Raw genomic sequence first — 13,422 nt, 5'->3', positions numbered from 1 at the left:
ATGCTCCACCCTCGGTAGTGACTTGCTTGTGACTCAGGAATTGCTTGATGTACCTCTCCTGTGTGTGTGTGTGTATTTTGGGCATCCGTAGAGTATCTTAAGTATCTGAGGTCTTTGGGGCTTTAAGGTCAGAGCCCCAAAAATGGGCTTAACTTTCCAGGGCAGGAGCTGCACTTCTGTTTTCCTGGGCAGTGCTTCGGGGGTCCCAAGCAGTGACTGACATCTACACATGCAACTCTATACCCAGCTGAAAAGAGTGGGACACTGAGTGTTGCTTTTCCTGCTTTGGGGGCCTCATCAGCAGGCTGAGGCTTGTTTTTCTGGGAAGGGCTGGCTAAAAACCTGTGCTTGCCTTGTTAGAGGTGGAGATGGTTGCTGGGAGCGCTGGCTGTAGCGGTGTGGGCCGCAGGGCTGCTTGCGGGAAGCCGCTCCCCTGGCAGGGCTGCTCTGTGCATCAGACTCCTCGGGTTTGCTCTGGCTGAGCAGATGGCTGGAGGGAGTTGTTAAGGAGGAGTTAAAATGGAAGTCTCTGGTGGAAAAGGGCTCTTTACCTTCTGAGGAATGAAGCTCCATTTTATTTCTCTTGGGTTTTGAGTGTTGAAACGAACAAATCGGGGTGTGTGGTGTGTTCCTCTGGCTGCTCCCCAGGTTTGTGGGGGCTCTGACATGTGCAGATTTCCCCAGCTCAGCTTTTGCACCAACATTGAAACATCCCTGAAAAACTTGGGAGCTGCAGCATCCTTGGGGCATTTCCAGTCCTACCGTTGCTGGTGGGAAGGGCACAGCTCGTGCTGCTGCAGTGAGGCCAGCCCCAGTGTGGGTCCGTGGTTGCTGCACGTGATCTGAAACCCACACTCTGCACCCTCGGGTCTGTCTTCCCCTGCAGCTGAGCTTTGTGGTTGACCATGAACGCCAGCGGCCCTGGCTATCCATTAGCCTCTCTCTACGTGGGGGACCTCCACCCAGACGTGACCGAAGCCATGCTCTATGAGAAGTTCTCACCTGCTGGGCCCATCATGTCCATCCGAGTCTGTCGGGACGTTGCCACGCGCCGATCGCTGGGCTATGCCTACATAAACTTCCAGCAGCCCGCAGATGGTAAGCTCCCTGTAAGGCAGCCCCGAGGAGCTGCTTTGCAACCGGGGCTTGGGGTGTGCAAGAGAAGGAAGGGCAGGGAGTGGAAAAGGGAGGAGCAGTTGTTTGAGGGGTTGTCTCAGCTGTTATGGCTTGGCAATATTCTGCTAATGTTGGGTTTTGGTTGTAACTAATCCCAATCTGTTCTCTCTTCTTCTGTGGCTGAGGAGGTGACCCATCCCACTCCCACCTCTGCTTAGAGGTGGAGAGGATGCGACAGCTGGACTTTGGGCTTGTATGGGAGGAGGAAGGTGACTTGCAAGAGTCGCCTTCCTCCATCAGCTGATGGAGAAGGGCACCAAAATGCCTTTTGCCCTTTCCTGGGGCAGCCACCTGCCCACTGGCTTGTGGTGTGGAGAAGCGAGGCCTCTCTCCTGGCAGGCGTTTCATGTGGGAGCCAGGCAGCGGTGATGGGAAGGCATGGGGTTAGTTGCCCCGGAGACCAAAATCCTCACTGGGTAAATGAGTTGGGCATCTGCCAAACTGGAGCTTGCAGGGAAATGAGTGATCCCGTGGGAGAGAGATGCTTTGGAGAGGAAAAAGAATAAAAAGGAAGGAGTGTTGTGGCTGGTGGGAAGGAGAGCTGGCCCTGCTGCCCTGGGAGGCAGGGCTGCCTGTGTCACTTAGGTTAACGAGCCCCTGTCCAGCAGTATCCCTGATTCCCGGGTCCGTCTCAGCTGCTGGAGGATGTGAAGGTGACCTGTCTCAGTTACCCTCCTCTCTCCCCCTGTGTTCACTTCTTTGCCAGCTGAGCGAGCCCTGGACACAATGAACTTTGAAGTGATCAAAGGCCGTCCCATCCGCATCATGTGGTCCCAGCGGGACCCCGGGCTCAGGAAGTCGGGGGTTGGAAATGTCTTTATCAAGAACTTGGATGATTCCATTGATAACAAAGCCCTGTACGACACGTTCTCCGCCTTTGGAAACATCCTGTCGTGCAAGGTACACGCACCCATGGGCCCTGCAGGAAAGGAAATAACTGCAGAGCTGCCCCGTGTTCTATGCAGCGTGCTCCAGCCAGCTGAAATTCACTTTCTTATTTTGCTTTCTGCGAAGTTTCCTCTAAATTCCCACTTGCTTTGAAGCCAAAAGGCCCTGCTGTGTTTCCCCTGGGAATGGGGGCTTTTTCTCCTGCCCCCGCTTTGTCCCTGCACAGACGCCATGTGTTGTCCTGTCTGAGCTCAGTGTGTCGATGGCGCTCGGGTCTCGGTGAGCCGTGAGCTATTGGGCATCGTATAAAGCACCGGGTGCTGGAGGACAACCACCGTGGCCCCAGCAGGACGTCTGGCCCTGGGCAGCCCTGGGGCAGAGCTCTCGCCTGGCTCCCTGCCCTGCCGCCAGCACCCCACCACAGCTCAGCTGTTGTGGGAGTGGGATGTCAGGGAGGGTAAATGCCCCTGGAAAATGAGGGTGGGTTTTCCTGCTACTCACTCATGTGCGAGCATGGAGACAACCAGGATCTGACTTTTTTTCTCCCCTCCCCGCCCGCCCCCCGGCTCTGCACTTGTAGGTGGTTTGTGATGAAAACGGATCCCGTGGCTATGGCTTTGTTCACTTTGAGACTCACGAGGCAGCGACTCGGGCCATTGAGACCATGAATGGGATGTTGCTCAATGACCGGAAGGTGTAAGTGCCGGAGAGGAGAGTGTCCCCTTGGCTCTGTGCTTGGTCCTCCCTTGCCTTGGTGCAACGCTTGGGAGCAAATGCCTGCCCTGGTCAGGCTGTCACCTCTTCCCATCCTGTCCCCGCTGGGCACGGTGGCTCCGCTGCTCTCCGGGGCAATGAGTCACTCGTGGTCGATGCTGGTGGGAGTGTGGTAGTGGTTTGGAGGTGTTCCTGATGGTGGGGAAGAAGTCCAGCCCTGGGCTGTGTTTTATTGCTGAGGTGGTGTAACACGTGCCCACAAAGCAGGGCTGGTCCTCGATCTCAGCTGTCAGCATCAGATAATCTGGGCAGGAAGAGGTTTTGTTGTTCTTCAGCTCTCTGCTTACATTGCATCACCTTACTCTCTACATCCCTGTCTCCGCAGAGGCAAGCGGCTGCCTGAAGGGCCTGGGGATACCTTGGAGGAAGAGAGCTGGCACTTGATGGCATCCTTTGGGGTCTCCTGGGGTGACACCCCCAGTGTGGGGCTGTGCCCTGTTACCACTCTTCCCATTTCAGTGGTGTCAAGTGGGGTCTGGGTAGGGGAACACTTGGGTGGGACACACGGATGTTGCTGGGTGTGAAACACAGGGTGGGTTTATGGGTGAGCAAAGCATAGCCCGAGGTGACGGGGTCTCTCTTGGCCTGTACCGAGACAGATGTGCCTGTGTCCGTCTTCCCTCTGCAGAGGACATGGAGGGTTTCATGTCCCTTTCCTTGCTTCCTGCAGATTTGTTGGCCATTTCAAATCCCGCAAAGAGCGTGAGGCAGAGTTTGGGGCCAGGGCGATGGAGTTTACCAATGTCTACATCAAAAACTTTGGGGATGACATGGATGACAACAGACTACGGGAAATATTCTCCAAGTTTGGTGAGTACAGTTGTTGAAACAAAATATCGTCATGCCTGATAAGCCGGAGTTGGGACAGCTGCAAAGAAAGCTGGGGAAAGTGCTTGACTGAAATACCGAGCCCCTTCTCTCGATGGGATAAGACTTGCTTAAACACCATGTCACCAAAGGACCACAGTGGCTTAAACCATTGGGACATGTCATGCACTTTCCTGCAATGATGGAGGATAACTTTATTAGGTCCTCTCCCAGAAAAAAAGGGTTTTTTACTTTGCTAGGTAACAAAAGTGTGGGGGTGGTTTTTGTTCGTTTTTGAAACTGTCTTGAAACCAGCATGCTGTCTGGTTATAGGAGCCCTGGGAATAAGAGACGCTGAGTCTGAATTTAAAGCAAAAAAAGGCTTTTCAGTGTAGTCCATTACTGGAGGATGCCTCTTGCAACAGGGTTTAGTGTTGTGCCAACCCATGGACCATTCTGTCTGCTTGGCCGGTGTTAGCTCAGGTCACTTGTGAATACCCTTCATATGAACCCAATACATGAGTTCATATATAAAGGAGATAAGAACTTCTAGCCAAAGGAGCTCAGTGCTCTGGCTGGAGAAACAAAAAAAACCAAGAGCAATGCCAGCAGCATCCCAGGTAGGAGGGATCGCCCTCACTGACATGCGCAGCCTCCTGTTCCTGCCTCGCAGCAGGGATCCCGCCGTCTGTCCTTCTGTCTGGTTCTTCTGTGCTGCCATGGTTGTCTGGTCTCCTTGCTGGGCTATTGTCTCATGGTGGCTCCTGAGCACCCCCTCGGTGGGCACCCTTCTTCAGATGGATACTTTCCTTCCCTCTTGCAGGAAAGACGCTAAGTGTCAAAGTCATGATGGACAACACTGGCCGCTCAAAGGGTTTTGGATTTGTCAACTTTGAGAAGCATGAAGAAGCCCAAAAGGCAAGAGGCTCCTCGCTGCACGTCTGCTGTCTCAGCCCCCAGCTTGTCACCTGCTGATGTTCCCACCTCTCCTCAGCGGGGAACCTCACTGGCTTTGTGCTTGCCTGGGTGCTGGCCCTGGCAGGGATGCCTGGATGGGCAGGACCTGGCAAAGGGGAGCAGAGCTGCTCTCCTGCCCTCCCCAGGGGGGTCTGTGCTCATGATGGGGCTGGACTGGGGTGGTGGGTGGCCCTTGGCTACCTGCTGTGCTCAGACCCCTTTCCTCCGCTGATAGGCGGTGGCTGACATGAACGGGAAGGAGATCAATGGGCGGATGGTGTACGTGGGCCGAGCCCAGAAGCGGATGGAGCGCCAGAGCGAGCTGAAGAGGAAATTTGAGCAGATCAAGCAGGAGCGAGTGAGCAGGTACCAGGTAAGGGGAGAGCAGGGTGCTCCATCCTGCAGGTCTGCACCAGGCACGTGTCCCGGACATCCTTGGCTTGGGGGCAGCACAGGGCTCTCCGGAGCAAGTCAGTGTGCTGGGTCCCTTCTGCAGTTAAAAAAGACTCACAGAGGGGTCCAGTCGCTGCCTGGTAATGTCCTGGGAAGCGGTGTCAGGAAAGAGGAGAGAGATCTAAACCCAGGATGATGTTGGCAGGTGAACAAATGGATCTGCTCTTTTCCAGAAATTAAAATATTAGTCTGGAAATGAGGCGGCTTCCTGAGGTCTTGGAGCAGCTTCAAAGCGATGTTGTGGATGTCTTCTTCACTTGGGGCATCTCGCCTACAAGTGAGCACACATGTGGTCCTCGCTTCTCTCCACGTCACCAGTCCTGCAGCAGCTCAGGAGAGGACACGTTTAGGGGCTGTCCCACCCTCTGAGCTGCTGGTGAAACGGGCATCCAGCTCGAAAAACCACAGTAAACTTTAGGAGCCCGCTGTGCCTTTGGGAGGAGGCTAAGTTGCTTTTCTGCCCACTTGCAGGGGGTCAACCTGTATGTGAAGAACCTGGATGATGGGATAGATGACGAGAGGCTGAGGAAAGAGTTCTCTCCCTATGGCACCATCACCAGTGCCAAGGTGAGGGACCAGGGCTGTCACTGGGGCTCCTGCGGTCAGCTGGCCAGTGGGCTCAGCCCTTGGAAATGAATCAGGATTATCATCCTGCTGATAGCTTGTATTTCGAGCCAAGCATGAAGGACGTGCCACTTGTACCCCGTGCTGTCCTCAGGAGCTTATTGATGCAATAAAAATTTTGTAGCTTTGCCGAGTTACCCAGCCCTGGTGAGGTGCAGGGGATGGGACCTTAAAGTCACATCATTCTGAATATTGCACAGCCACTCTGTGGTTCTGGACCAATGTGACACCGATGCAAATGGAAATGACCCACAAGCCACCTTGCTCAGGGTTTGCCTGGCTGACAGACTGGCTTTTGCCTTTTGGAAAACCATGAAAATGTCAGTCTAGCCACCAAAACTTGTGTCAAGCTTCTCTTGAAGGCTGTATGTATGGGTGCAGAGGGATGGTCTGGCTTTAAGGTCAGGTACCAGGAACCTGCCAGCTGCTGGGGACAGATGCTGCCTGGCCCTCAGGCAGGGCACGGTGTCCCACTGATCCCCATCCCTCGCTGGCTCCTGTGGCATTAAGCACCGGAGCATTGCTGGCCCGTGGGTCCTGTGGGGCTGGGGCACAGACCCCCTGGAAGATCGCAGGCTGTGGATCTTGGGCTTGCCCAGACCCTGCCATCCTCATTTCCCAAACCGACTGGTTGTGCCCAAGCAAATCCTTCCGTTCACCAGAGAAACCCCTCCATGGAGCCCCATGGATGCAGCTCCATCCATCCCAGCTGGGGTGTGGGGGCTGCCATGGGGTGCCTGCGGGTCCCGCGTGCCCCTCCCGCCCCATGCCATGCTTCGCGGGTGCTGCGGTGATCTGTGGACTTAGCTGTCTTGTTCTAATCCAATTTTAGGTGATGACAGAGGGTGGCCACAGCAAAGGGTTTGGGTTTGTATGTTTTTCCTCCCCAGAAGAGGCTACCAAGGCCGTGACAGAAATGAACGGGCGGATCGTCAGCACTAAGCCTCTCTACGTCGCTCTCGCTCAAAGGAAAGAGGAGCGGAAAGCAATCCTCACCAACCAGTACATGCAAAGATTAGCCACCATGAGGGCACTGCCTGGCCCTCTCCTGGGCTCCTTCCATCCCCCCCCGGGGTACTTCCTACCCCCCATCCCCCAGGTGAGTCCCTGCTCCGGAATGGCAGCCTCGTGCAGGGACCTGAATTTGCCCTGGGCTGGAGGAGGTGGGTGGCATTCGGACCGAGGGGAATGTCTTGGTTTGTGCAGACGTGGGTGCACGCTGCCATGGGACTGGTGGGATCAGCCCTGAGCTTCCGCATAAGCGGCAGGGCTTGCCAAAACGCTGGTGGGGTGTGGGTGCTCCAGGCAGTGGGCTGTGCGTTTAGTAGCTATCGACTGCCCCTCAGAGGAAGGAACCAAGGAGGAGTTTGGTGGGAGCATGGAGAACAGGTCCCCTGATGAAACAGGGGGAGAGAGAAGGGTTACAGAGGTGCAAAAGCTCATGGGGAGTAGATAAGTGGAGCTGCTGGAGGACACGCAGGCAGCAGGACAGGAGGTCAATCTTTAAAATGCTTTGGCACGTTGCAGAGCGTGGCTTTGGCTCTGCTGTCTGGGCATGATGGCCGCTGAGATGCTCTGCATTAGATCTGGCTTGGCTCCCAAGTCACCATGGATAACGTGTTCTCCTTTCCAGCCACAAACCAGAGCTACCTTCTACAGCCCCAGCCCAGTTGTCCCAGTCCGTCCTGCCACTCGCTGGAGTGCGCAGCCCTCCCGGCCTCCCCGTGAGTCAGCCTGTCTCTGCCCGGGGGATCTCTGCACGAGCTGGGCTCCGTTAGGGACTGAGGGTCTCTAGAGGCAGCACAAAGCGTGTAACCACGGGGGGCTGTTGCCTGGAGAGGTGCACGGGGGTTTGGTGCAGGGGTCACAGTGATGGGCACTGGGAGTTGAGATGTTGGGGTTGACCCCAGAGGTGAGGTGCTCCCAAGCTTTCCCCAGCCACAGTCTCTCCCCACCACATCTCCTTACATGCCTTGCTACCAAGAAGCTTTATTAATCACACTCCATCTCTACAGCAGCATATCCTGCAGCTACCCCCATCCTGAGGGCTGCCGCGCCGCCTCGGCGCCTGCTGTCCAACATCAGCACCATGAGACAGGCTTCCACCCAGGTGCCCCGTGTGCCCCCCCAGGCACAGAGAGTGGGTGAGTGGGGGATGGACCCGGCTTGGATATTGCCGTAGCGGCTGTGCGTGGGCGAGGGTGCTTGCTGCAAGCTTGGGTCTGCCTCTGAAGATGGATCAGTCTGTGGGATTGCTGGTGGAGGAGCCCGGATGGTGCCCTCGGATGTGATGGACTGGAGCAGTGTCTGTAGTAAATAAGTGTGTAACTTCTGGGGAGGGATGTGGTCTTTCAGGTAATGGGACAGGTCTCTGATACGCACATTGGTTTTGTTGGCCACTGTTCTTGCATACGTTCATTAAAGATGATGATGATGCAGCCATGGCACCTTAGACTTAGTGCTCAGACTGAGGTGGAGTTTGGGAAAGGGCCTTTTGGGCAGTAGCAGAGGTTCTCACCCGCTCTAGCTGAACCGCTGTGAAAGCCAAGCCTCCGGTAAAATACGTTCATGGTAGAGATGCTTGGAGCTATGGCCTGAGAACCGGACCATGCTGCCATCCCCAAGGCCTCACCGTGCTGGGGCTGTCCCTGTGTCCCAGCGTGTCCCCTCCGCCTTGCCAGCACAACGTGGCTGTGCTACTGCAGGGCTGGTGGCCGAGCTGCTGTCCTGCGCGCGGTGCCCCGAGCACTGCTTACATGGAGAGTGCTTCAGCTCTCTGTTCATCCCATCAACTCTGTCCTTTGTGTTAGTGTGAGTGAGGAGGATGCTCACCAGGGCTCCGTAGCCCCCTCTGAGGCTCCTCCAAGGGCAGGATTTGAGGAAAGACAGAAGTAGCCCAGGGTGGAAGCTGGTGAGAGGGTGAAGGTCTGAGGTCCCCCAAAATGTGGGACCATCTGGCGGGGCAGCATCTACCTACAACCCTCTTGGCTTGGTGTGATTTAGCCCAAGGTGGTCTTTGGCATTGTCTTATTGCTGAAGTGAGCAGAGGGATTGGGAGGGCTGGCTTTGGCTCGTCCCCTCTCCTTTTGTCCTTGTTCCCTTATTCCCCTGCCCTCGCCTCCCTGCAGGAGAGGACCCAGCGTGAGCCAGGAGCACTTGCTCTTGCAGCTCACCCTCCTCGGTGCTGTGCCTGTCCTCCACCTACTGATGCGGACGGATGTTTCTGGAGGAGATTCAACAAGGCGTAGGTGCCTTTGCCACCTCTCCTGCCCTCTGCACAGAATCAGACCAGAACAGCAGGCAGGATGGCAGTGCCCTGCCTGTCCCAGGGAAGCTGCCTTTGACCCAAGGGCTGCTTTCAGCCCGTGGGAGGATCCTTCAGGCCCTCTGGTTCAGCACGCTGCCCTTCTAGCTTCAGCTTCCCTGGTGCAGGCATGCATTTAATGGGCTCCTCCTTACAAACATTCCCATCCCTGTTGCAGCCAACATCGGGACGCAGACGGTCAGCGCTCGGGTGCCCTCCTCGCCCACCCTGCCGCGGGGTGCCCCGCAGTACAAGTACTCCTCTGCCGTCAGGAACGTCCAGCCGATGGGGCACGTGCCGCCCGTGGTGGCTCCACAGGTAACAGCTCCGTGAGCTCCCGGCTTCAGCGCGGCTACCGCAACGTGCGTCAGTCCTGGTCCTGCTCTGGGTTAATGTGGCTGCTGACCCCAGGCAGCCCCATGGCTCTGTTTCTGACTGGTGCTATGGGAACGTTTCCCAGCGGCCACTGGGATAACTGGGGCTACAGATCCAGTAGCTGTGATGCCCAGGTCTGGCTTTCCTGGAAGTTGGCATTTGGATACAAGGAGGCAGTGTCAGAGTCTGCATTGGAAGGGTGAAATGCCCCGCTGGGTTTAGGGACAAGCACCGTTCCTGCCAGCCAGGTAACTCCTGCATCGCTTCCAGCGTTTCTGATTGCTGCTCTTTGTTTTTTCCCCAGGTGGGAGAACCTGCTGTGCATGTCCAGGGGCAGGAGCCGCTGACGGCATCCATGCTTGCAGCAGCCCCTCCTCAGGAGCAGAAGCAAATGATAGGTGGGTGTCAGGGCTGCTCTGCCAGAGTAGGTCCAGCCGTGGGGCTGTGCATGTATGTGGACTTGCGTGCACCAGGGAAAACTTTAGCTGCTACGAGAAGCTGTAAGTCTTTGTGGCATTGCTCTGATATGCTGCTTTTAAAAAAAAAAAAAAAAAAAAAAAAAAATCTGGGCTGTGTTGGAAGGGTATGGAAGCAACAAAACCACTCCCTGGCTATATTAGCTGCCTGGCAGCGAGACAGCATCTGGCGAAGCTCTGCAGGAGAGGCAGGGTTCCATCCTGCCCGGGCTGCACCAGGACATCTGCGATTCCCCTGAACTCTGAGCCATCCCGTATCACTGCCCTCGGGCACTGATGAACAGCTTGGTGACTGTAGGGTTTAGGGTCAGCTCTGCCGAAAAGAGGGCTGGGAGCTGAGTAATTTGAAGAGGGAAGAGGGAGGCATGTGCACAGGGCTGAGGCACCCTGGCAAAACTGTGGTGGGGAATCTGGCAGTGAAATAATCCATGTATTGGTGGATGGGACGGCAGGAGGAGGGCAATTAGCATTGTCCCTGGCCACAGGTGGCTTTCCTCATCCACACCTGTTTCTTTGTACGGCTTTCCTTCCTGGTAAAGAGGTAGGGCTAATTCTCCCAGTTGTATGGGGTGCCGCAGGGGGTTTGGGCGCATTTTGCCTGCAAACACTGTTGCTGTGACATGCTGGAGTAGCTTTGCTTGTGAGCAGCGATGATTTCTTTTTTGTGTTTTTGGTTTCTTTTGTTTTTCTCCACCACCATCCCCTTTCAGTTGGAAGGACAGAGCTGGGAGGGCAGGAGGGTTTGCACTGGGTTTGACAAACGCTGGAGGTCTTGCATACTGCTGATGTCTTTCCTGGTGTCTGGAGCAGGTGAGCGCCTCTACCCTCTGATCCATGTGATGCATCCCTCGCTGGCTGGCAAGATCACTGGGATGCTGCTGGAGATAGACAACTCTGAGCTGCTGCTGCTCCTGGAGTCCCCTGACTCCCTGCACTCCAAGGTAGGAGGCACATGATGCCCAAACAAATCACATCCCAAAGGGCTAACTACCTGCTGCTGCAAGGGAAGGTGATCACAGCCCAGAAGTTGGGCCAAGGATGTTGATAGCCATGAGAAGAGCAGGTAGCTGATTTTAAGTGAAAAATGTGCAGTAAGTGCCCCGGACTGATGGCACCGCACCCAGTGCCTGAATGCCTGCCTGCCTTCAGCTACAGGAGAAGCTCAGAGCAGCTGCCCAAAACCACGGACCAAGCTCTGAGGTGGTTTGGATGTGGCTGGGAAGTGGCGGGGGGGGGGGGGGGGAAGCAGGGTGGGTGTCGCTCCCTGGGAGGAGATAGGGAAATGCTCTTTCCTGTGAATAGAAACCAGATAAACGCTGGCTCTTGGCAGCATTTCTTCAGTTTCCTCCTTAATCCTGGTGAATGTTTAGCTTTGGTTCCCACCAGCACAGCTGCAGTGAATTGACTGCATCTCCTTGTTGCTCTGTGGAGGCAGGACTCACTTTTACTCTCTCACTGACACTTTTTTCAAGGAACCTGGGTTCTGCTGGGTGGTGTCAGGCAGCTCCACATACAGAGAAGTTTGATTTCTCTCTGGACAATTCTGAATCCTATAGAAAAGGATATATGCCCCAGCATTTTCCTAGGGAAGAGACAGAAGAGTTCTGTGAGCTGGTCAGTCTCCTGCAGAAGCAGCAGACTTGGATTTTAATAATTATTATTAAGTCCTTTACCTTTTGGAAGTGGGTCTGTGCAGAGGACAGGACCTGAAATATTGCATTTCTTGTACGGTGTGCTCCTATGCTGGAGCAACTCAACTTCTTCCCCCCGCCATGCTCTCTGTTGTAAGATCGAGGAAGCAGTGGCTGTTCTCCAAGCGCACCAGGCTACCGAGACCTCGCACAAGAGCGGCGCGGCGTTCCTGCAGTGACCTTGGGTAGGTGTGGGGAGCTGTTGCAGATGTCGGTGTGTGCATGGTGTGCTCATGGTCTCTGGTTTCTGACTCTGAAACTGGGAATTGGGCTTCTTGTCCAGACCAAGTATGGTTTGATGAGCAATGTAAGTATCTTTGTCTGTAATATTCCACTTCTTAAATCACATCCTCCATTTTCCTGACTTAATTGTACTGTGGAGACACGGTTCTGCATGTTTTCTTCTCTATGTTCATGAGGGCAATGACTGTGCAACCAGGAAGGAAGATAGGAAAGGACCTTGCTTTTCTGTAGGTCTAGTGGGGGGACCTGCACAATCTTTCCTGGGATTTCCCAGTGATTTCTTGCAGAACCTGTAAAACGTTGGTGATCCGGTGTAGGCTTGATCAGGAGAGCTGGCCCTGCTGTTGAGAGTGGGACAGACCCACGACCAAGAAATTCAGACTGTCACGTACCCCTTTGAAGATAATATTTTCTTGACTTGTGATCACAAGGAAACTGTGTTAATCCAAGTTCAGGTGAATTCTTGCCTGGATGAAATTGTTCCTTTAGCAGTTGAAAACTGCATATGTGGGTTCTTTGGGTTTTTTTGTAGACTTCAGGACTGAGAGCGTGCCCCAAGAACACTGTCTTTGAAGAACAGCAGCAGCAACCCACCGTGCTTTTGGAATCGTGCCTGTACAGTGACCCTGGCTTCTCTTCAATGCCCCATCCTATTTTTTTTTGTGTATTGTAAACCTTGCAGAATTGCTTCCTCCTGCACCTGTAAAAAAAATCCCCATGTTAATTCTCTTCTTGCTACTGAAAGCATCTTGTGAAATGTAGTGTGGAACCCAGCCTGGTTCAGTCACCCAGGAAATGATGAGTGCTGATGAATCATCATTTTTAGTGAATTGATTGGGTTCTGTAGTTTTATTTGTTCCTGTAGCTGACACCAATAAAGAACTGATGCTTCCACCCCTAAAGCATGGGTTTAGTTCCCTTTGCAGAAGGACAGCAAATACTTTTTCTCTGTTTCATGCAGGTGGAGGGATGGACTTCGGTCAGGCTACTGTAATTAGTGTTTGAAGCTTGTGATGCTGGTGGGGCAGGCGTCCCGGGAGCTGACAGGAAGGGACATACAATGACCCTTAATGACATTAAATGAACAAATTGCCAAACAACAGCCTCTCTGACCCTCTAGGAGGGTGGCTTTAAGCACAGTTCATACCATCTGCCTGGATTTTATCCTTTCTAGCTATCTGTTTTTAACTTCCTTTTAAAAGGCATCATCTTCCTGTGGTTCCCCTTTTGTGAGGGACCTTGTATGCCTGCAGGAGCACTGGCACCAAGTGTCTTCTGCTGGTCACTACGCTGTGCGTGTGTCTGCCATGCACAAGACCCAGATTTTTAAGGTATTGTGGAGCAGCTGTAAATTTAAAGCTGCTTCTCCAATGTGTGTTCCTGACCAGTGGTTTCAAGGTGTCGCTGATGGGCCTGCAAACATTCATAACCGCATTGCATCCCACTGGGGTACTCCGTGCTCGCAGGAGTAGCTGGGACCCGTTATTACTGTGGTCTGCTCTCTGGGCCTCTCCCAGAGCATGTTGCTGTCATCATCCTGGCCTTAATGCTCTGCTCTTCCTATTTAGGAAAAGAATTTTGGTCCCTAGAGGCTCCTTGGTACTTGACTGGTGATGTATTGACCTTACTTGACTGCTTCCTTGAGCTGCCAGGA

The 13,422-nt window shown here is 54.3% G+C and overlaps 1 protein-coding gene across 1 annotated transcript; it reads left to right on the top strand.

Annotated features, from left to right (window-relative positions):
* Positions 1–892: 892 nt before the first annotated feature.
* PABPC1L (poly(A) binding protein cytoplasmic 1 like) lies at positions 893–12,670 on the top strand. The gene is made up of 15 exons (XM_075768368.1): positions 893–1,098; positions 1,883–2,076; positions 2,645–2,760; positions 3,509–3,648; positions 4,469–4,563; positions 4,838–4,975; positions 5,527–5,622; positions 6,512–6,778; positions 7,313–7,403; positions 7,695–7,823; positions 9,162–9,301; positions 9,663–9,756; positions 10,645–10,775; positions 11,624–11,710; positions 12,301–12,670. The coding sequence occupies exons 1-14, from the start codon at positions 906–908 to the stop codon at positions 11,702–11,704; spliced, it is 1,905 nt and encodes a 634-aa protein (XP_075624483.1). The 5' UTR covers positions 893–905; the 3' UTR covers positions 11,705–11,710; positions 12,301–12,670.
* Positions 12,671–13,422: the final 752 nt, after the last annotated feature.

The sequence above is a fragment of the Balearica regulorum genome, chromosome 16 (assembly GCF_011004875.1).
Source record: "Balearica regulorum gibbericeps isolate bBalReg1 chromosome 16, bBalReg1.pri, whole genome shotgun sequence".
Lineage (NCBI taxonomy): Eukaryota > Metazoa > Chordata > Aves > Gruiformes > Gruidae > Balearica > Balearica regulorum.
This window is presented reverse-complemented; position numbering and strand designations above follow the sequence as displayed.